This window comes from Pyrgilauda ruficollis, unplaced genomic scaffold (genome assembly GCF_017590135.1).
Source record: "Pyrgilauda ruficollis isolate IOZ18807 unplaced genomic scaffold, ASM1759013v1 scaffold9, whole genome shotgun sequence".
NCBI classification, from domain to species: domain Eukaryota; kingdom Metazoa; phylum Chordata; class Aves; order Passeriformes; family Passeridae; genus Pyrgilauda; species Pyrgilauda ruficollis.
Window position 1 is genome coordinate 2,754,658 of NW_024531043.1, and position 24,706 is coordinate 2,779,363.

At 38.1% G+C, this 24,706-nt stretch overlaps 2 protein-coding genes across 2 annotated transcripts in view; one reads left to right on the forward strand and one right to left on the reverse strand.

Moving 5' to 3' along the window:
* GNAZ (G protein subunit alpha z) overlaps nt 1-19,746 on the reverse strand; it is a 28,126-nt gene extending 8,380 nt beyond the window's left edge. Inside the window, exon 1 of the mRNA XM_041488682.1 lies at nt 18,919-19,746. Coding sequence (XP_041344616.1) covers nt 18,919-19,641 — 723 coding nt within the window. The 5' untranslated portion in view covers nt 19,642-19,746. The remainder of the gene's footprint in view (nt 1-18,918) is intronic.
* Nucleotides 1-24,706, forward strand: part of RSPH14 (radial spoke head 14 homolog) — a 71,647-nt gene that overhangs the window by 13,870 nt on the left and 33,071 nt on the right. The gene's annotated exons all lie outside the window — the stretch shown is intronic.

Consider the following 24,706-nt stretch of genomic DNA (forward strand, 5'->3'; position numbering starts at 1 on the left):
ATGGAGAAATACTCATAGACTTGATTTATTACTTGTGATTGGCTATACATATCTTTTAAGTAAGCTGAAGTACAGCAAAATTGTATTTAGAAATCACAAAATGGGCATGTGATAGGTGTTATATTTATCATTACCCATAAGAGAATTGCAAGTCTAGAAGAAAGTTCTAGAAAAAGGTATGTTCAAGAAAATAGAAATATGGGGCAGTCAATATTGGTCCTGTGCCTGACAGAACTGCCACACAAGTCAATGTTTCTGGGAAGCAGTAATAGGGATAGATTGGCAAAAGTAATGCTGCTGCAGGTGCCAAAAGAAACTCAGTGTCCCAATGGGCCAGCATAATGAAACCTACACATTTCCCAGCCAGTGTCCAGCCAGGACAGTGCTGCCAGGCCTGCAGTAAAAGCACCCAAGAGAATCACAAAATGGGCAGGTAGCTTGGTTTTTCTCCTTAAGGGAGAGCTTGATGTGTTTCAGTTGCTCAGCAAACAATTGTTAACACTCTGCTTTTACTGCCCCAAAGCCAGCACAGTTTAATGCTGTAGAAGCCTCTGGCTGCTGTGTTATGAGTGCATGTGCTCTGCTCCTCTGTGGATCATTTTGGGGCACAAACACTACTAAGAGGGCAAACATCCTATAAAGATAAAAAATAAATCTCCAGGGTCTTTCACAGAGCCAGCAAATTAAGATTTCCGAGTACAAATTAGGATCTTCATGTCATTCTAAAAAGTAAAATTGCAGCATATAATACGTATGTTTGCTTTGGAAGGTGGAGTTTTTTGAGCATTGTACAGTATCCCAGGCAAGCTGCATATTTCTGGAGATTAGCAAAAATCTAGCTTAAAATCTATCTATTTCTTGATAAAAGCATAGTAATTTAAAATGTCACTGTTCTTGAAAATATGTTCAAAGTATTATTAAAATCCATATTTCAATTGTAAATACCTGGATGTGTTATCCTTAGATTGAGCTTTTTATGTGGTAATAGAGTCCAGTTTTTCTATTCCTGGTAATATATTTCATTTGCTTTCAACACTGACTCAGTGTTTCCAAGTGTGGTGGGTTTTTTGGTTTTGTTTTCTTCAGGGTCTTTAGATTGCTTGCTTAGCTCAAGGGCAAAACGAGCATTTCAAGCATATATTCCACACAGCTGAAATATTGCATTGTTTTGCACATAAGGTGGTTCAGGACTTTAGCTGTCCTTGTTTCAGACCCCTAAGCTTACTGTCAGCCTTCTGTGTCTAGACATTCACAGAATCACAGAATGGTTTAGGTTGAAAGGGACCTTTAAGATCACCTAGTTCCAGTTCTGCCATGGCAGGGACACACTCTGCTAGACCAGGTTGCTCAGAGCCCAATCCAGCCTGGCCTTGGGACACTTTCAGGAATGGGGCATCCACAGCTTCTCCAGGCAACCTGTGCCAGGGCCTAACCACCTTCATAGTTAATAATTTCTTCCTAATTTCCCATCTGCATCTACCCAGAAGACAGAACTTAACTCTGCATTGACCTTCAAGGAGAGGCTGAGGGAGCTGAGCTTGTTTGGGCTGGCAAAGAAGAGGCCAAAGGGTGATAGTCTAACAATTGCTTGAAGTAATGGTGACACAGAACTCTTCCCAGCAGTGTTAGAGGAAAGAATAAACAGCAATGAACATGAATTGAAGTTTGGGAGGTTCAGATTAGATGTTAGATTTTCTCTAGAAGACTAGCACAGCTCTGCAACAATTTGCTGAGTTTTGTGAAATATACATCCGTAGAGGATTTTCACTCAACTAACTGATAAAGCCATAGCTGGCCTGATTTACTGTTGGCAGTAGTCCAGACCTTTAGGGATCACATCCAGCCTCATTTCTGTAATTCCATGCAATGTAAAAACATATTTATAGTTGAATGCATAAATAAGAAGTCAATTTCACACATGCAGTTCTGAGCAGGTCTCAAACTTTGCCTCCCAAAGAGATTAATTCAAGCACAAGGGCTGTCCTTTGATGGAAAGAGTCTCTATCCTGTTGTTGAGGCAGGGTGAAAAGGAAATAGTTAATGAATAGAGTTGTGGCCTTTCTGAAATATCCAGGGTTTACTCTCTTCTGTTCTTTGATGCTCTCTGGTCCTTGGAATAGCCCTTAAGCTATTGAAATAGGGCAGAAATCTGCAAGAGAACTACACAGGAATACACGAGTGAAAAGAGAAATGTTTATTCACTCTTTCAGGCTACTGACTAACCTACTTCTGTATAGTTTATTCATAATCCAAGCTTTTGCTGATACTGTCTGTGTAAAGAATGCTTTTCATTGCACCTTCTTTAAAATGGGCATTTTTCTAATACATTGCAGGGTGGGAAAAGGTATTAATAGGTGAATATTGCTTTCTTACAATTCTCTTAATTGAAGTAAAACAATATATTGGTAACATAAGAGGAAATTAATATTCTTTTTTAAATGGCACGGGGACAGATTGCAAAATCTCATGCCTATGAATGCCCTTTCTCTGGAGAAAATACCCATATGATAAAGAGAAAAGAGTGCTTATCTAATAAGTAGGTTTTCATTTCAGCACACTCAAGCCCACCTTTCAAACAAGACTCTGGATCTTTATGAATGATGTAACATGAGGAGTCATTTGTAACAGTAGCATTAGAAAACAGAGAAAACTAGCAAGAATTATCATAAGCATGGAATGATTATCATATGAATTTAAATAAACTAGTTCTTTTCAATCTGGAAAAATAAATAGTTGAGGGAGAACACGGCAGAGCTCATAAAACCATGAATGGTATGGAAATGTTGAATAGCGGATTATTTTTTCACCATTTCTTACAGTGCAAGAAGTAAGAAACATCAAATTCATTTATCTGACAGCAGACAAGTATTCCTTCCATACAGTGCATAATTAAATGTAAAACTCTGTCATGAGATGTTAGAGAATCATAATGATAATAGTAAAAGTCAAAAAAGTGTAATTGGGTTCAAGAAGCAATTAAATTAAAAGGGCACTTAAACAAAGAGATGTTGATGCAATCTGCTGTTCAGTTACCTGGGAGGGTAAATTGCAGGAAATATCAGTGTATGCTTGATCTGTTCCCATAATTTTCCTAAATGTCCATTGTTGCCCACAGTCAGACACAGACTGCTGCAGGTACTGGCTGTGACCTAGTGCAGCTGGTCTGTGTGTTTTGGCTGTCAGAGCAGCTCATCCTTGGGGAGAAATCAGTTGTTTATTTCCCTGTTGGTGAAAATTTCTCCCTTATGTAACCCATGTGAAATCGCTTCAGTTCCCAGGCAATTTTGCCTTTCCCATTAGTCTTGCCCAGCTTAGAAAAAGTTTGTTTCCCAAACTTCACCATCATTTCAAGCAGTGAGTGTTTCTCATTGAAAGGTAGGCAAAGGCTCTTGGCACTAGAAGTACTGACCTCTAGTAATTTGCTTTGTCCAATGCTGGAGTGTTTAAATGACAGAAAGACAAACAAAGAAAGTAAGAAAGAGAGACTGGTTCACATTGATGCTGAACCAGTTTTCACCGGAATAAGTTGGCCAGTTGTTTCATTCTTCAGTAGTATCTGAACAATAAAAGCAGCCTATTATACACCAAAAAAGGTAAATGGCCCTTTATACTGAGAAATTCACTGCAGGGAAAAAAAAGTCTCACAAACCCTGAGACCATTTCTCAGACTGTGGGACATGTGGAGAGGGATGCATCTTACCCTCACAGCTTAGGCAGCTGAAATTCTTGCAGGAGACTGGCTTCTTGTTTTATTGCACCTTTGAAGATATTTTGGGTAGGATGCTTACAGAGTTTAGCACAGCAAGAGCTTTTGTGGGAACAACAGCTGCATTCCCTTTGTAGCCTGTCCATGTTGCAAGATTAAGGTAGCAGGAGCAAGTGGGTATTTTTAGCACCCTTGCCTGTAATTCTAACAAAGTTCTTCCCATTGTGGGGTTCTGAGGTTGCCTCCTACTAACCTGGAAGAAACAAAGGCTGAGGGGCACAAAGGTCAGGGTTCAAAGTCAAGAATGAAAAGGCAAGAGGAAGAAACTGAAGGGAAACTGCAAAGCAGCCTCAAGCAGAGGGTCTGAATCTGGGTCTGATCTTGGCCTTTTTTGCACCAGCTGACTAAGAGCTGCAAAAAAGAGTACTAAGAGTGCAAAACCAGCATGTTTGGCATCATGGAGAATCTTGTCTTCATTTTCAATAAATTCTTTTGGTTTTAAACAACATTACTGAGATTCAGAACAAATCAGTTTCAAGAGATAGTTTCTATGAAGTTATTTCAGAACAATTGGAGAAGAATGAAAGAAATGGTGATATATGCTGAAAAAATGCTTCTCTCATATTTGAGATGGAAATTCTAATCTGTTGGACTACAGACAAAGAAGTAAAAATAATTTTGTTCGATCAGGACAGTATTTAAGAAAACCCCAAACAACCCGATGTTGTGGTCTTAGGTTACAGGAACACATTGTCTCTTCACTGGACTCTGTCTCATTCAGCTTGCAAGATGGACAATGTCCTGTGCTAGTCAATATTTGTCTTTAGAGTCACAACTCAATTTATAGATTCATGCTTTACTATAGACTTGCTGTTTATGAACTGCTCAAAAACCAGAATTACTGGTTTCTTCTCAAGCTTATAATTATTGTATCTGAATATTTCATTGACTACATTTGTTTCCACAGCATGTTGTCAGATCAAGAGGTGCTGTTGAAAGGAACTTATAAATAGGGAATGAAACAATCTATACAATGAGAAATTATAGGGAAGAAACAATCTATACAATGAGAAATTATAGTTAGAAGGAACCCAGTAATTCTAGACACCCAATCTAATTTTCTAGAACATAAGCTTTCAGCACATATATTAATGTATTTAACTAAGATTAATAGGTTTTTCAAGGTATCAGTGATATCTGGTATAGCTCTGAATAATCAGACCTACTACAAATCAAATCACAGCATCTCAAATTAGGTTCCTTTGAGAAAAATAAGGAAGAATGTGGGATTACCTAATAAAATTGTCATTTAATAAACACATTTGGAACTAAAAAGGAACATGGACCTATGCCAGGTTCTAGTACAGTTTTTCAGTAGTGTTGCACTGCTTTAGCCACATTAACTTTCTGCTTTCCTGTAACCCTGTGTTCCATTCGTTTCACATTTTCCTCCCTCTGCTAGAGATGATGGCAGTGTTCCTGCAGTTGACATTCTTATTTGTCACATGAGCCCCCATTAATCATAGAAAAATCATTGCATTCATTGAAAGAGGCATAAAATCTGTGGAAAAAACCCATAATCAATAGAAAGTTGGAATCAAAATATACACAAACAAGACAGTCAAAATAAGGTTACAACAACATTCTCTCATTTACTAACTCTTGATTGTTTGATTGCACCAGAGCACTTAAACTCCTCTCCACCTCATCCTCAACCCACAATGCTTCACAATTCAAACTTACTTCCAACCTCCTCACTCTTCCAGTGCTGTTTCCTGCTCTGACTTGTACATTCCAGATGAGAAACAGTGCTTATATAATTTTGTACCATTAAAGGCTGAGCAGATCTCCATAATAATGGTTTGTACCATTCATATTAGCACAGAAATTTGCAGAGTTTAAAATAATTCAAACTTGCAAAGGAATTAGGAAAAAAACTCGGCACCTCTGAGACCCTGGCTGTGCCATCTGAAATATAAAGCTCTTGTTAAAATAATGAAATTCTTAATTGTTTTTCTTTTATAATAATGGTTTAAAATATTTTTTTCCTGCAAATGAATAATTTTTTAACAATCATCACCATACATTTGACCATTTGCAGGAAGACAGATTTTTTGTCTTCTGTCCCCAGCTTCCTCATGACTAGTTTGGTACAGTAAGAGTCATTTTGGTGTATTTAAAGGTCTCTCTAGGCATCAGAGAAAGATTCTGAGAAAGAATCTTGGCTGTGGCTACTTCTAAATGGATCCTCTTGTATTATTCTAAAATTCCTTCTCTCCTACACTGGGGAAAAGCTTTTGTGGTACTTTAATCCTAGAATTGGCAGTGCTAGAAGATAGGGCTGTGCCTTTTGTACATCCATCACCAAATTTTGTTGTTGATTGTGTGTGTGAATCTCAGTGAGACCAGATTGTTTTCCCTTAAACTGTGGGATTCCATACATCTAACACATCACATTATTTATTTTATCTTGCCATCTAATAGTTCCAGCTGAAATTGATAGCTGAGATCAAGAGGGGTGTCAGATGTGCTGAGACTGAGTTACACAAGGAAGTGTCTCGTGGGACTCTGCTGCTCTCAGGAGACAATAGAAACAGCATTATTGGCTTATTTCCAAAACATTACTGTGTCACTTGAACTGCTTCTTGGGGGATCACAAGGGGAATCACAGGAAGTGCTGGTGGAGTAATGACAAGTTGGATAAGAGAATGGAGCAACGGGGAAGGAAAAAGAGAAGCTATTTGAACATTTGATTATTTCTGATATTACAGAACTTTTTTTTTTAATGTTTACTAACCTTTTTAAAATACTTTTTAAAAAAGGTTTACTCCATGTGAGTAACAATGCAGCAGCCTTGGCAGCCTGCCTGATGTCTTTTGCAACAAATCAACTTCTAGTGTTGTCTCTGTAAAATAACTCCTGTCTGGTTGGAGGACTCTTAATTAATAGATCTAGGATTCAATCAAGAAAAGGACATTCTGAGAATTACTTATAACAGAGGAAACAAAGAGGAAAACTAACCAAGTTACCAGCTTTTGCAGGCTGGAAGGGATTTCATTTATTTGCAAGGCTGCTTATCACTTGTCCATTTCTCGGATTTCTTAAGGAAGTGTACACTGATTTTCTGTTCAACCCATTAAAAGGAAAAAAGCTCTTGGGTTGTATACTGCTTTCTTATTTTCAACTTAGTGTTTAAATATTAGGTCAGAAATACTGTAATTAATTTTTTACCCAGTTGTAACAGAAAGTAATTTTGGTCCCGTGACTCCTGAATCTGTCCTAAGCACAGAGAGAGAACCCGAGGTGCCTTCTCCTCCAGCTTCTGTTTTCCACTGCATTCATTTCAAGTCCCTCTTCAGGTTTCCATGGAAATAGCACAGAAGTGTGCTTATATTCTTGGCATTAAAATATTCATAAAAAGGGATAAAGAGATGGTTTAAATGACAGATGCTGTATTGCTGAAGCAGGCAGTCAAATTTAGGGTTCTTGTCTGTAAATGATCATGTGTGTAAGCGAATGTATTCTGGAGAGAGCAGGCCCAGAATAAATTCCTCACAGTGGTAGTAGAAGGGATAGGCAGGACAAACCTGACCTGCAGAGAAGGCAGGAATGGGATGCAAGATTTCCAGAACAATGCAAAATACAATGCTGCTAAGATTTTGCTATTAGAAGTTGAACCATTTCTCAGGGGAAGAGAAGATGATTTAAGCTTACAGAATTACTTTTGTTAACTGAAAAAAATATTGCACAACTCCAAACTATTTAATTAAGTTTTAAAATCTTACCTGTATAAAGCTTCTAATTCCTTTCAGTTATTGCAAATGGAATTTTGCAATATTGCAAAATTTAAATTTAACCCTTCCAAAAAGGCTCTCATATATTTGAACTCTTGAGTACATTGAATATTCTAAAATAACTATAAAACCTCAACATTCTTTTAATCTCAGAAAATCTAACTGGAAGCAGGAAATACACTGACTTATCTATATTTTTATTCATGAATCTTATTCAGACTAATTATTTTGGTTGTTTACTCATTATAGGGATTTGAAACTTGAGCATTACTAAAATTATTCTAGTAGTATAAATAAGCATTTATATTCTAGGAAATCTGTTTTTCTGATTCAAAATATAAACTGTAGTCCTTAAAAGACCATTTCATGGGCAGATTCCACTGCAGTACTTTGACCCTCAAGGAGAATGGAGTACAGTAAGTAATATAAAGGCAGCTTTTAAAAATGTATTAAAAACAAACAGTAAATAGATGTATAATTCAAAAGCTTGCTGTTAGAACATTTACTGCATAGTGACTTGGTGTGGTTTTCATTTTCCAAGAACAAAAGTATTTTTAAAATATAAGTCTATGAAAATAAACACTTCAATATGTCAAAATACTGTCCCTTTTAATAAAGGAAGTCAGGAATGTTGTATTGACTTGTTTGCATGAAGTTACTTTCAAAAAAATATGCAAATCATAAGGCAGATGACCAATGCATACTGATGAAGATCTAGCCAAATGTTTATTAGTCTTTATCTATAAAATCAGCCTGACTTCAGGCATGTTTATTGGTAAACCCTTTTTTTGAAAGCCTTTTAAACAAGGCTGATATGCCAGTCTGCTAAACCAATTATCCAAGCTCTGCATGCAGCAAATACTCTGGGACATTTTTATGCTAAAAAAGTGTTTAAAGAAGCATCTCTTTCAAAAAACATCTTTTTTTTTATAAGCCATACACATCTGGAACTGAGAAAAGCAAGACAGACAAGGAAGATTAAGCCACTGAAGCAAGTTGATAGAACAATCAAGAAATAAACCCCTCATCTCCACTGCTCTACCACAGAAAAGCAACATTAATATATGGAAAAGTTTAGGAATTGTTGTTGTAGAGTCACTGCAGAGTCACTGTTGTAGAGTCACTTTTGACTGCATCTATAAAGTTTAATAACTAAAATTTAAAAACCAATATACACCCTCTTGTACACAATTCTGTACTGTGATGCTGCCATTCAGGCCTCAGCTCTGGGGATTGGGCTCCTGGCAATGTATGACATAAATGCCAACACTGAATCAAGAGGAGCACATCAAAAGGAGCAGCAAGGACTTAGGGGGAGTATTTGTCATCTGCTGAATGAGAACAGCAGGACACTAAACAACTACTGAAGGAAAGATCCTTTGAGGATACATTAGGGGATTTAGACAGCAGTGACTCAATCATTCTTTCTAGAAGGTGCATTTGTCATCATATGACACTTCCATTTTTTCAAAACTTCTTTCTCCACCAGAAGTGCCGCATGCCCTAATCAGAGCTGTGTGACACAGATACCACTTTAGCACTGAATTTTAAGAACAGTGGAGGCATTTTATGTCCAGGATTTATTACCATAGAAAACCTGTTGGTTTCCAGCTTGCACTTTTTGATAATCATGTAGTTTCCCTATTGTTTAGAGGATAATCATCGTAATAGAGAAAACAGTAGAATTATAAAAGCATTTGTCAAGCTGTTCCAGAAAACTGATCACTTCTTAATGAGCATGCCCTAGAATCCTTTGTGTAAGGCAAACTGAGAAGGCACCTTGCAAAAGCCCTCAGTGGAAAAAGGGTTATAATTTCTCAAAAATCTTCACATTAAGTAGAACCTGCAACTAACTGAAATCATGCCATCTGCAAAATCCATATTCAGAATAATTTTCAACTAAATCTCTAACTAATAACTCCCAATTACCTTCCATTCAAGATAGATGCTGGCTACTTTGGAGCAAAAAATGTCAAAACATGGAACAGGGCTCCTCAGTAAAAATACTACTGCATAAATGTTAAAATCATATTATTTATTAATCTTTATGCCTCTAGTGTAAAATTGAAAACTAATTTATGTCATCTTTAACCTAAAAATGATTCTTATAAGTGGGATAAAAAATTAAAAAAAAAAAACTAAGATTTTTTTCAGAGGTTTATGGATGGGAAAGACTTCAGATACCAAGCAATAAAGCAATGTACCAGCATGGCCTGTAAATTCAATACATAATCATGTAGGTGAGCCAAGGCTTTATCTTATAATTCATCTTCTCTTTGCTGGCCAGCTGCACCTCACTTGACATTGCCCTGCTGTGTGAGTGATGCCCTTTTAGCAGGAGCTGTTATTGAGCTATGACAACTTCAAAAAGTGACATAGTGGTATTACAGATTGGGGATGAATTATTCATGAAAATAATTATATTGATGAGGGAGAATGATTGAAAAATCAAACTGGGGAAAGCCAGACTTTTTTGTTCTATATTTCTTAGCTGTACAGCGCCTCACTTCTCTCTGATATTGTACAAGAGCTTCCCTATTTACATTGTACCTGTACATCGAGCAATGCAACAAATTGCATATAAAACTGATTTCTAAATAGGAAAGTCAGCTTCATGAGTCAGAAAGCAAGATATCATCCAGGATCTATTTACCAATAAAGGAAACAATTGACAATGTGCAGTATTAATAAAGAAAATTCATACTAATAAAAAATAGCCATTTCCTTACAGCAAATAATGAATGCAAACAGCACAGAAATACAGAAGTATTAATCAGGAAAGCAAAATACAAAGAATTAAAATCTGGAGCCTGGTTTTGCTCATATTAAAATCAGTGGTAATAATATTTGAATTCATTTTGTTATTTGAAAACTACTATCAATAAAATGAAATCAGCATCTACAATATAATCTGTTACAATTCTGTGCAATTTCCCAGTACTTCTTCTTCAGTAAAACAAATATTTCAACTGTTCAGCTCCATGTATGATGATATAAACATAGGGATTTTCCTCAGCTAGTTGTATATTTTACAGGACTATTAAACCACTACACCCATCGAAGCCAGGAGCAGACAGGTTTCCCAGGCAAGTTCTTCCCCACTGGCTCATCTTTTAGCACATGGGGACAGCCTGTCCTGCTCCTGTGCCTTTAAAATTTCCTTCTTGAAGGATGTCCAGCTTTCTTGGCCTCAGGACTGTCCCCTCAAGGGACAGCCAGTCTCCTAAACAGGCCAAGTGCGAGGTGTCAGTTCTGCTGAGCTCCCTCCTTGCTTTGTGAGAATTGCAAACTGTCACTCTGTGATTGCTGTGCCAGGGCAGCCTGCAAGCAGCACATCACCCACCAGCTCTCCTATTCCTTCTGCAGAGTTTCTGCTGCCCATTGCAGCACTCCAGTGGTGCCAGTCATCCCACCACATTTCTGGATGGTAGCTATGTCATGGTTTTCCTGCTGTGCAGTGCCTTCCAGCTCCCTGGTTTGTTACCCATACTGTGGGTGTTGGTGTAGATGCACTTCAGTTGAGCTACTGATCCCACCACTTTTGGGGGAACAAGCACTATTTCTGCTCATGACCATTCTCAGGCTTTTCCATGACTTCTAACACATCAATAACCTTTATGTCTTTGCTGCCACCTGGATCAGCCTTAGCTGCCAGAGAAAAGTTGGTTCAGCCTCTTTCCTAAAAAAAATAGAATGAAACCCCCCACTATTTCATAAATAAATACCCCCTGGTATTTATCTGACCTAACTTCCAGCCAGTTGTTCTTTGCCTTTTTCTATTAGATTATGTATTTCTTTAAATATTGAGCATATTTTGCTCCTTCAGGTATTTATACACTAAGCAGGTACTTCACTTTTTTTAGCTCTATAAAACTAATTAACCTTTTGAAACCTTCTTAAATGCTCTAAGTCTCAGTCTGGATTGCTGGATAGCAATGACAGCCACATGCTCTGCAGAACACTGCCTCCAGGACATTTTAGGCACAGCCACAAAGCATTTACTCTTGTCAACTTTCATTTTATTTTTTTTAACATATCTTTAACCTCCTTTGTTAACCTCTCACATTTCCAATTCAGTTGGATTTTTTTCCTTTTTCCATGTGTGGGTTGTTGAGGGTATTTCTTTTTTTCTTTCTAATCCTACTTTGATTTGATCTCTGAAGAACAGCAAAGGCACCCAGCAAGCTGCTATTGGAGCCATCCCTCTCTGTAGCACTGCCAGGAGAACGCACTCTATCAGTACAGGCTTTATAAAAATTAGTGTACTCTGACAAGTCCAATGACATCCCTAATCAGTATTACCAGAGTGCTACTGCATAAACATTTACTCCAGCAGAATTCCAACTGATCTGAGGAAATATTAATGGAAATAAGCTCATTGCTATGTCAGAGTTGCAGTGGGAAAGCTCAGGCTGCTGGAAGCACTGGGAGCTTTGGCAGGACCAGGCTGAAGCCGTTGTCAGCAGCTGTGACACCCAGTGCTGTGTTGGCAGGGACAGAGCAGAGGGAGAGAACATCAGGGTGGTGAACTGAGGGGCCCAGCTGTCCTGGAGGAGATGCAACATGTCTGACACACCACCATGGCCTTCTACAAAATCAGTTTAGGCACAAGCTTCCTCCCCATAACTGAGAGACTGAAGGATTCTTGCTTCTCATTTTATGCTAAATTGGCTTAAACTATTATCAACAGTTTTTTATTACTGATGGGAAGTGGCTGGCAGTTGGTTCCTATTAGCAAAGTAAAATATGGCCAGTCAGTAAATAATGAGAAAAAGTACACAGAGGATACATGGACTGTGTATTTTGAAAGCAAGTTGTTTCAATCAGCTTAATAATGGAAAGAAAGGACAGTATCAAGCTTAAATATCTAAAAAATAAGTGACAGGAGTTAGAGAGCTGAATTAATTGGAGTAGAGGAGTTATTCATTGTCTGCTAATTTTGAAGTATAATCAGGGGACACTGTCATTGGTTGACAAGTTAAAAGTTTAACTGAGCGTATTAATAGCTTTCAAAAAATGCATTTTGATGCTCAAAAATCTTTCCCAAGATACAGGCATACGTATTCAGTCTTGGCAGCACACAAGCAAAAAAAAAAGCAAAAAGCTGAAAGCAGTAAAACTGCAGCAACAAGGGCAAATTACTAAATCTCTGCTAGTGTATAGGATCTGTTTAATGCCCAAGCTTGTTTAATATCTTAGTTAATGACAGAAGGAGTAACTATAGTAACAGATAACACTACATTAATACATGCCATGAACACAGGCCAGGATTAAGGAAACAATATAGCAGAATTAGAATTAATTTCAGCTCTATGCCAAGTCACAGAGATTTTTTAAAATTCATGTAAGTAATTCAATTCAGAGATTTTGCAGAATTGACAGAGAGTAGTCACTAATGATCCTTACAAAGGAAACAAGCAAAATGAGTTTCAAGTTGGGTAAGAGTTTTGCATACACAGAATATTTTATATGCAAAAAAACAAGGAACAAAGAAAGTTACATTTGAAAAGGCTGTAGTCTAGATTCAGTGCTGCTTCAAACTCCCCATGAGAATATTTCTAGGTATGTTTTGGTGATAAAATTTGGATTTGCAAAACTCTGTAGCTTAAATAAAACTGACCACCTCTTGTAACAGCCTCTAACAAATATCTATATTTTCTTAAGTTGTAAATTTGCTGTCAGGGCCTAGAATGGCTCCTTTTACCAGTGCTGTCTAACTCAGCCAGAACATGCTCAGCCAATGTTGCACTGATTGGTATAAAAGGCTATTAGGATGATTACCCTGTAAGGGTATTAGTGTAAAGGCAGTAGACAAACTTAATAGTAAATTTTGAAAAAGAGAACGTGATGAATCCTGTAGCCCTCCAAGAACAAGAATGCTCAGGGACCAGTCTATGGCCAATGCTGGCCTGACAAGGTTGTTGATTTGACCTGCAATCTAAATTACTGACTTGTAATAATGGAAGAAAGTTCTGAAAAATCCACCACCACCAAAACTCACTCTGAAGCTGTATTAACAGCAAGGATCCTCCTTTGTTCCAGCATTTCTGCTTGTTTTTAAGGCTAATTGGACTCCACTACTCTGTCCAGGGTTGGCATACCACAGAGAGTTGTTACAGCTTATACACCTACAAAAATAACCCAAAGCAGCTGTTTTTCTAAACCAGGATGGAATTTTCCTATTTTTTTTCCTCATGTTGGCACATTTCTATTCACTGTGATTGTTAAGTAGACAACATACAGAATTATGAGAGTTTATATCAACACTTCTCTACCCACTAGATGGATTCTAAGTTTCTAAACTCAAACCACATTATTGTTTTTGTGGCATTGGGCTTCAGTGTGATCTTGACCCCCTACAATGCAGTCAAGTGAATTTCCAAGCTGCATCTATATCATCAATATTTCTCATATGTCTTTTAAAAGTTGCTCAGTTTATTGTTAAGTTCACATTAAAAGCTACAGATTTTCAACACAAAGAAGTAAAACTGATTGCCTGAACTGTGCAGCTCTACTTCATATGCATTAAGTTTCAGAGAATCTAATTAACTTCTGAAGATTAAACCTCTACATGTCCAAGAAGCATATTTTTCATCAGGCTAGGCCAGGCTTGTCACATGTGCCTCACAGCCCTAAAATTATGTGTCATGCCTTACTGTTCAAGGGATTCTTTGAGGGCAAATTTACAGCTTGCTTTTAAGGAAATGATTTGCAATAGAGTCATCTAGAGAATTGCACATGAAAATGACAATATGCTGTTGAAAAAACTTGTATAGCTCTGGTGTATTCCTCTTCTAACTCCTTGCTTGCTATAACCAATTCTCCAATTTCACTTGGATCTTTCCATACAATATATTTGAGATGTTCATGGCTTTCCACCCGCATTGAGAGAGGCAGAGACATTGAGTTCTTTCCTTCACAAACCAATTCTTTATCCAGTTGATATTATCCAGTGTGTATGATCAGCTGCTCTGCCTGTCAGTGGCTGTGGCTTTCTGACTCATTACAGTTCTCCCAGTGCTTGACAGGTGCCTTGTATTCATGTGTACTATGCTGGTGGCTGCTTTAACCCTGCACTTACAGAGCAAGCTTTACTGCCTCTACATGTCCTGGAATTCAGCTGGGTTTTGCTTGGGTTTTTTTCCTTCTTTTATAGTTTGAAGAGCAGCAGTGTTACTGGATCACTGAGATTTTAACTTAAGTTCTGTTTATTCATCTGTCAGTGCCCATGTCTTTCCACCTAAGAACTATTCTGAGCCTGAAGTTCATAGGATATTTAGGAGCATTCTGCCACTCCTGATGCCCCAATGTTTTACTTACCTTAGTGCTGTAATGCTTGAAATTCATTTAAAAATCACAGCAAAACACCATACCTAGTACTTTTGAATAGAGCCAGTCACAGAGACCAAAACCAGGGAGTTACATCATCTCTCAGGCATTTGTCATGGGGGATTTTACATTGCCTGCTGTTACCTAAATACGTCAGAAAATTCAGTCATCTAATTCAGATGTAAGTCTGACAACTAGCCCTGGATACCAAAGCAGGCAAATACTGCCCAGTAGGTCCATTCATTCTGTGCCATGGTTTGCCAAAACAGGTAAAAGTCTTTCTGGTTTTGCCCCAGAAAGTGCATTTCTTCTACTGCAGAAGTGCATGCCCCAGAAGTGCATGCCCCAGAAAGTGCATTTCTGTGCATTTCTTCTACTGCTCTATAGTGACAGAAATATTTATCTGTACGTTTAAATACAGGGTTGTCTTAGGGATTAGTCTATTGACATGAAATAGATAAGCCTCACAGCAAAGCTTCCCAGGCTTTTACAATCTGATACCAGCATCTTCCTGCAATCATACAATGCCATTAGAGTGAGTCTATTTTTTCTATTCTGTAGTGTGGCACATTATAATATTTATTGGGGGTTTTTTTCCAATTAGAGGAAATAATTTAGTGAACATACAGACAGAATTATTTGCATACAAAATTACTGTTAGTATCTGAAGTTACATAGAATGTAAAGTTCAGGGTATGGCAACAAATCCAAAATATGAAAAATTGCTGTCCCATGTGTTCTCTGTGAGAATATTCACATAAGAAGCATACAATTGTAATGAACAATGTAAACAAAAATAAATATTCAGACTTGAAAGAATATCTAGTAAAAAACCTGCAAATTGGCTATTGATCAATCATTGTTACCAATGTTGTTTACTTGATAAAAAAATTTCTTACAGAAACAGGATTTCTGTTCAAAATTCATACAATTAACATGACAGAAGGCTTCCCAGTCATTATTAGATAATTGAGAGGTTTGATTATGACCCCAGCAATTAGTGTTGCATGAGGCCTACTCCAACCTGCACTGTTTGCTGCAGCATTCTGACTTTTTCATCTGCATCTTCCTTTTAACAAGATATTAAAAAATAGCCTCTAAAAGCCTAAAATTTAATTTTTATATTCATTTGCAGTGGCTATAAGAAAGGGAATAAAAATTACTTGTTACCTGCAAGCAGTTTTCCTCTAACATCCATATTTATATTATTACTGAACCAGTGCCATTTCTAGACCTGCACAACCTTTACTTGGTACCTCCTGCACCATGTGAATCTCTTGTGACTACTGACCTCAGGAATTCTCAGGCACACACTCCTGTTTAACTCAGTTCATTATGTACTTTATTGTTGCACCTTTGACATGTTTCTCAGTCTCAAACCCTGTTGCAGCTACAGGCTGTGAAATAAAACCATCTATGAACTGTACAGCAGGACAGAGCTGGACAGATGGGGACACTCACAAAGAAACCAAGAATCCTTTCCATGGGGACAGGCAGCAGCCGTGACTTCTGAGAGTACAGATTATTTGACACTCTCTAGCACACATTCATTTAAAGAGAAAATGAAATAAAGATAAAACACTTAGGTATTCCTTCGAAGTGCAGGATGCAACATGTAAGAAGGAAAAAAAAATTATTACTTGATAATGTAACATTATCAAAGGCCAGAGATGGCATCTTAATATATAATAAAAGGTACAATGGGTCAATCAGCTGCTAAGGACCATGAAAAAACAAGACAAGTAATTTATTTGACATAATAGAGAAGAAATCAGCATGGGATATAAAAACTTAAGGCAACCTTCTCAGAGTGCTGGTCAGGAATAATAATCATACAATAAATCAATAGCAATCCAAAGGTATTTTACAATTTTGCAACTGTGTCAAAAGAAGAGGCAGCAGGTTGAGTCATGCTAACTAGCCATGGTGCATGAAATGATAAAGCTATATTTATTAGATTAGGTAGGGGAAAAACCTCCCAAGGTACTCTAGAAATGAAACCAGACACACATCACATTTCCAAATAACCCTACATAAGCAGGAAAAATATTGGAACAGAGTGACAGAGTATACAAGGTGAAGGGAAAAAGTGAACTGTAATTCTTCATTTATCTTTCTCTTTAGTAAACAGCTAAATATCACATATGTTCAACAAACAAGCAAAAATATTGGTTTGTCCAGGTCTACAAACTGTCAGCTCAGGTGATTTTGTTCCTAGGAGTGATGTTACAGAATAAAGCATAGCAGGAGAAAGACAAAAGCCCCTGAAAAAGTCAGCCTTCCCCTTCTGTTATTTGTTTTCAGGCAGGATAAATTTAACTTAGTCACTTAAAATGTCACACAAAGGAAAAGTTGTCCAGGCAGCCGATAGTTCAGGCATTATTTTTGTTCCCCTGTTCTGCTCACTGGTGTCACTACAACAATCTCACCCTCAGCAGACTTCACGACTCAGCTATAATCAGAACCCACAGTGTGCAGAACTGGTTTTCCCCTCATTTTTTACCATATCTGTCAATCATTACTTTAACGCATCTTCAATAAAGACAGAGTTCATGCATAGCATTTCTCCACTTCTGTCAACAGGATCACAGAAGTTTTCATATTCATACAGATCATTTGCTCAACTTTCACAGTTTATAAATCAGCCAGATTCTTACATGCTCTCTCAAGCAGTAAGTTATGTTTGGCAATAGACTAGTTTTATTTAGCAGTTCTCTTCACCACAGATACTACACCAGGAAGCATTTTACACTCTGCAACTCCATCATTTGTAGGGCTTTTCTCATGAGTGGCAGTCTCAGTGTTGCAGTTCCAGTAATGTACCAATGTAAGTACTATTGTTGGTCTTGTATGGACCAATGCTTATAAGGATTTTTCAGAGTATATTGATTTTTTCCCTTTCGGGTAGTTCTTTTTGATTTTTAAATCTGAACAGTAAGGCAGGAAAGTCAAAAGAACTGCAAGAAACTCCTAGTCAGGGTCTAATGTAAAATGCTTTTCCTAATATGTCTGAAAATGAGGAGAAATAATTAGTGGCAATGCTTCGCTCATGTCAAGAGCAGGTTACTAAACAAAAAGCAGATACAGAAATCTGTTACAATAAGAAGGCACTAATGTCAAGGCAAGAATCTCCAGATAGTGAAGGGTAAGTCCACGCACCGGACAGTGGAATGGCTCATCAGAATAGTACAGAGAAGAAAATAGAAGTACTGTTTATAAACAGTAAAGTCACTACAGAAGATAAGAATAGGGAAATATCATATGTGTGATAAGCTATACCAACACAAAAGGGGCCATCATGCATTCCTGTCCACAAACTCCTTTCTCTTAAACAGCATGTTTTACAAGGCTGTCAAAAAAAAAAAAAAAATTCAAGTAAAACCCCTGTGAAGCTTAATTCAGACACTTTGAAAGTCACAGCAAATACATATTTGTGTATCTGTAAGCATTCATCTATTTCCCATGGCTGTGTTTGCATGCTGTGAAAACCAGAAGCTAACAACTTTAAAGACTATTAAATGGGAATGGCTGTTCTTTGGACAAGGCAAATTGGCCATTTAACCAGAAACAGTCAAAGAAAATTTTAAATATGAAAATGTCATATTAATTTAAAAACATGTTTAATTCATTTTAAATATTAATTTAATCCCAAATTCCTCTTGAAAATCCTGGGGAAAAAAGGGGGAGGAAACTGTTACTTACTATTATTTTATCTTCAACATTTCCCAGGACCTTCATGGTATCCAAATGCACCATCCCTGTACACCAGGATGTCACTACTGCCTACCTTTTTAAGTGGTGTTTGAAGTAACAGTTAACCATGTAAACTTTTAGCTAAAGGCACCAAAAAAATTAAAAAACTGGCTGACATGTAAAAAGTGCCTCCATTTCCCAAAAGTAACATTAAATAACTAACTCTGTCCAGTGGGGAAAACCATCCAAATAAAGGAACCATAACTTCTGGGTTTTCCTAATGATTGGGGATTACTGCCTTGGGAGGGAAAGAAGGAGGGGGAGATAAAAGACCAAATACTGATGAAGGAGGAAGGAAAAGAAGGAAAGAGAACAAGGAGCAGAAGGTGCACTTACTGTTTGGTTATCTTCATACAGCTTCAAGTCATACCCACTCAGCTCCACACAGAAAATTATTGCTGTAACCCCCTCGAAACAGTGGATCCACTTTTTGCGTTCAGATCTCTGTCCACCCACATCCACCATTTTGAAAGTCAGCTCTTTGAAGGTGAACTTATTTTCTACAATCCCTGTGGTCATGTCCCGAGACCGCAGAATATCTTCCACCGTGGGGATGTAGTCCAGGGCTGCGATCCGTTCCAGGTCGTTCAGGTAGTAGGCAGCATTATCCTCCAGGTGGTACTCGTTGGAGCGGCAAAAACACTCCTGCACGCCGGGGTCTGCCCACAGCCTCTTCATCACCCCCAGCAGCTCCGGGGTGATCTCCCCTTTGCTCTCAGCTGGGCCTGTCAGGGCAAAAAGCTGCACTGCATCGTATGCTCTGTCAGGATTGTGAAATTCTATCTTGAGGGTGGCCAGAGCCCGAATGATACGCGTGAGAGAGTCAATTGCATTATAGATAATCAGAGGTTTGTATTCCTTACAGGCCTCCAAGTTAAAGCCACCGCTGTGAATGATTTTCATCTGCTTTACGATAGTACTCTTGCCAGAATTGCTAGTGCCCAGGAGGAGGAGTTTTATCTCTCTTCGTTGTCGCTGGCTTTCAGAGCGCAGGTGGCGGTCAATCCTACGGGACCGCCGCGCTGCCTCTTTCTCCTCAGAGCTTTGCCGACATCCCATGGTACAGCAGGCAGGTACAGAAGGGAAGGGGTGCAGATTGGCTCACTCTGGTGGCGTCTCTCAAAAAGATCTGCGCTGTCTTTCAGTTCTCGTGCCAGGTACACCCCAAATGGAATAAAGGTCACTATCCAACACCTGGTGATCCCCGATGCCTACAGCCACCTAATTGAGTCCCAGCAAGGGTGCAAACCCATGTAGGTATGCAGCCACAGAAATAGTCTCTTCAGCAGATCTCATGGCACTCCCCTTTCCAGTGCATGAACTGTGGCACATTCCTGTTAATGATGGGACACTTCCCTTTGCCACAGTTTGTCTAGAACCATCAGATACCCATTTCTGTTCTGCATAATGATTTTGCTGCCTTCTGTCCAAAGGTAAGAAGCTGCACTTTCGCCTTCTCTGCTCTAGCCTTTTCTTCTGATCGTGTTCTCTGGTTGCTGTGGTGATGCTGCAAGATAAAGCTGAAGCTCTTTTCACTGGTACTGTACTTGTTTTGTTTCTCTTCCCCCACTTCTTCAGCTGATCCAGTTCAGCTCTGCAAATCTGTGCTTTCCACCTGCCAAACAATGGGAAAATAAATGAATGAGAGACTTCGCTTCCTTGCAGCAAGCCACTCACTTTTTCCTCCACTTCTAGACTTCTAAACCTTTTATTATGCCAAATGGAAAATACAGTTGGAAAAAAATGTAAAGAAAAGCAAATACCTAAAGTTATAGTAAAAGCATAGGGACAGCTGAAACTCGCAAATGAAGAAAATGTGGTTTCTGAACAATAGTAAAATCAAATCTCCCTTTCAGCCTTCTGTGTTTTATTATCTAAACCGACATGAAAACAAACAGTGCTGAGCTGTGCCCCAGTTTCTCCCTCAGCAAGAGCTTATGGCAGTGCTTTTCCTGCACAGTTCTGTTCTGACTGGTTTGTCTGAAGTAGAAAATGAACACTCACAACTACTTTTCCCAGCCTCTCTATTTATATCAACGTCTTGTACTCAGACAGATGTCCTCCTGAGTTTTCTTTCATCTTATCTATCTCCACTGAACATTTAAATAACTAAATTAAGAAGTAAAGGACACTGACTAACTTTGCTTCATGAATTTGAGAAAGGAAGAGTTACTGATCTTTGTAGCAGCTCTTTTCTTTTTTCCCCTTGGAGAACAGTAATGTTAAACACAGTACCTGCATCTTGCTTAATCAATAAAGAGATGCCAACTTTGTAAGCTTCTTTCCATAGCCAAGCAGCTAAGTGGTTTTGAGCCTCCTCTCCTTCCATTTCAATACAGGAAAATTCTGAGCTACAGTAAAAGAGAACAGTGACTACAAGGTGAATTTTTCATACAAGAAGCACATGAAACACCATCCCAAGCAAGGGCAGAGAGCTTTTCAGTGACTGTTGGAGCAATTATGCTTTCCCAGATTAGAGTTTAAGCCTACTAGTTGGAACTCTGCAGAAGGCAGCAGCAGGAAGCAGTTACTCTGGCAGAGGGAAAACACATTACTAACAGCTGATTGGTGATCATTTGCCTCTCTTCTAGGAAGGGCTTGCTGCTCCCACTAAGCTCTGAGCACAGTGGGCAGCGGAATCACAGATGTACGGCTTCCTCCTCGAGTGCTGCCCCAGCACACCTTGGCACCTCTCCTGCTGCCTGGTTACTTGGGCCTGCAGGCTCCTCAGTGAGCACATTTGCAAACCAAAGTACACGGCACTGAGATCCTTACAGAAACTTGCAGAGTCTACTAAAGAAAACTTTCTAGTACATTTTAATATAACTAAGTCTCCCAATACCATTTTCAAAGTTGCCCTACAAACCTTTAGAAGTTTTCCTGTTTGAACTTACCAATATTTAAATGTAGATGTGACAATAAATTAAAATACAAGCTAAAGAGAATGATTCCACACTACCAGGAGAGAGACAGAATGTTCCAAGCCAGATGTTGAGCCTCAAGCTTTTGTGAGAAAAGTATAACTACAACTACTTGCAACCTCATGTATTTAACTTTCTAACTAACCTTATTCTAATGGTTATAGAATATGGTTAGAATTATATTCTAAACGAATCTTACTCTGAGTTGTTCTAAACTATCCAGTCAGTAAAGAGAGTCACCTCTCCATAGCAGTTTGAAATGCTTGTCTCTTGTCTTTGCCTGAAGGGACCACAGACTGGCAATTTAAGGATTTTGGATATCTTAAATGTAAAGGCATCCAAATCCTTTGCCCCAAATGCACCATGTATTGCTCTCACCTGGTCTGAAATTCTACAAAAGAGTTTTAATAACAGCTATATTTATCTTACTTCTCTTTGTATGACAGGACATTAGCTCATGAAGAACAGATTAATCAATGAAAAATTAAAATATTAGTGTACACATTAATAGAACTGTAATTAGCACAACTTTACTTACTCTGAAGATGTGGAAAGAAAAACACTCCCAAGTGAGGAGTTACACTTTCTTCAACTAAGTCACTTTTCCCAATAATCACAGAAAATGAAAAATTAGAATTGAGGAAGCTGTATCTTAATTAATAACTTTCTGGCCATGCAGAGAGAATGAAATGCCTGTATTAGATATCAGGCCAGATTCTTATTTTACATAAAAATCAGTGCTGCTTCCACTAATCTCACTTATTCTGACACGTTCAGGACATTTCAAACTGGTTCTCCTTTAAATCCTCATCATCACAGGCCTCATTTTCATGTCATTGATAAAACCACTTGCTGAATTCTTTATGGCATTTTCTATATATTGTGGTGATTACAGGTGAAGAATTTTGCAAGAAACACACATGAGACTCCCTCTCTTTATTCTCTCAGTTCCATCCTGACCAAAAGAGGCTTGCTGGCAACGAGCAGCAAGAGGGCACATATTCCTGCCAAAAGGCAGCAGTCTTAGGAGCAATCTGCAGATTTTATGACTATATAAGACAAGGAGATATTTTTTAAACTTCATGTTATTTGCCTCAAACACTTATGACAAATGGTTGGGTAGAAAGACTCTCTCAGGAATAATCTTTTGTTTTCATTCAGCTCGTACATTCTGTAGAGTATTTCCTGTTGCATATTTCCACAACACATTCAGATGCATCATTCATATTCCACAGTGTTTTACATATCAACTATTTTGTTGGCCATTCATTAATATGTTTAACACCAAAAAAAGGTAAAGTAGGACCTCCTTATTGTAGGAAAGACCAGGAGTATGTAAATACATATTAGTTTTGCACTCTTTAATTCCTTTTTTTTTTTTTTATTCTAATCTTTCCTATTGCTTACATTGCAATGATATTTGGATATCGCTATTTCAAGTGGTAACACAATGAGGTGATTATATTATTGCTTTGTAAAGCAGAGTAGTACATTCTATTTTCAAATAGGCACTACAGAAAAGCACTACAGTAAGAAAGTTTGGTGTATTTTAGTAAGTTTTCCCATATACAGTGAAAAATATCTCTCATGTTCACAATCAATACTTTTTAAAATTCAGGAAACTTCACAAACTATTACATTATTGCAGTTTACTGCCCTGGCTACATACAGATGAACTTTCTCTTACCAGGTTTACTTTTTCTTGGAATACACTCAGAAAATAAGGCAGTCTAGAATTTGTTGGGTTCTTAAAATCAGATTTCATATTAAACATGTAAGTGTTTTATGGCTGTAAGTTTCTAATTAGTTAAGTGTATTTTCAGTTAATCTAGTGGAAAGCCCTATTGCTTCCTTTCACTTGCACACTTGTCTAAAGTTTGTTTAAAAAAAATCTTATTATTCAAATGACCAGATTGTACTGTGTCTGTGTATCTAAACTAACATATTTGCCTTCTCCTGACAACTGAAGACTCAGAATTTTTAAGAAAACATGTTTTTTTTTAAGTCTGACGATATAGATGGGCTATTTTGTCATCACCAGAATGGGTAGCTTTTCCCACAACATAAGATTAACATGCCCCAAATCCTGACCTAATGGTGATCTATTGCCACTATCAAAAGAGGAATGCTACCAATTCCTGGAATGGGAAGGACACCTGAACAAACTTCTGCGCTGGTTACTATGTTAAAATGTTGAAGCCCATTAAGCTGAGCAGCTGTTTAGTGCTGCCATGTTCTGACCACCCATTTGTAGCCAATAAAACCAGTGATTATTGTTGGTTTCATATCTAGGTTCGCTCTTTGCCCCTGTCCATCACTCCTGGCTTGTGCAAACTGATCCATTTGCAATACAAACACTTATCCCTTTTCCCAGCATGTTCCCAAGTTATGGCAGCAGAAGGAGAAGAGGCATAGGGAAGGAGAACGACGCACCACCACAATTCAATTGTAAATACTTCCATAAGGAAAGATCCAAGTATTGTCTCTGGATTCATTAGCTACTGACACGTCACCGTGGAACACAGAGTTACAGAAGCTGCCTGGGAAGATGCTTCCCCCATGATCTTGTAGAAATGCAGTGACTACTAAGCTGAGAACAAAACCAGTGGCTGTGACTGTCACAGCACAGACTGCACACAGCATGCTGCTGGCAGCAGGAATTTTAGCTGGAGATGTAGGCACAAAGCTGTATTATCCCTCAAATGCAAGTGATCTGATAATTTTGCTTCATGACCACCAGCCTACTCACACACAGTAAAAAGCTTTTACACCCATGTAAAAGCAAACTCAAGCAAATCTAGAAAGAAGTGGCACAGAACTCATATAAGACCTACAAGTGTAAGCCAAGCTACTGTAATCAGTTTCTAATGATTATACACATCCTCTGAGAATTTCTGTACTTTAACAAAACCTTATTTCTGCATGTTTTAACTTTCAATCATTTTTATACTATTAATGAAAGAGAAGAAGACACAAGGGAGTGTGATATATCAGGACATACCCAAGGCATTTACTGAGGAAGAAATCAAGTGTTCTACTAAGCAGGCTTTTTTTTTTTTTTTTTTGAGGGAGAGAGAAAAATAAAGGAACTGAGGCTCACGAGAAATGGGAAAATTGGTCCAGATTTTTGGATCTAGGAAGCATCCAGGAAAGAGTCCCAGACATGCATGCTGTAGAAATACAAGGCTGAAATAACTTCACAG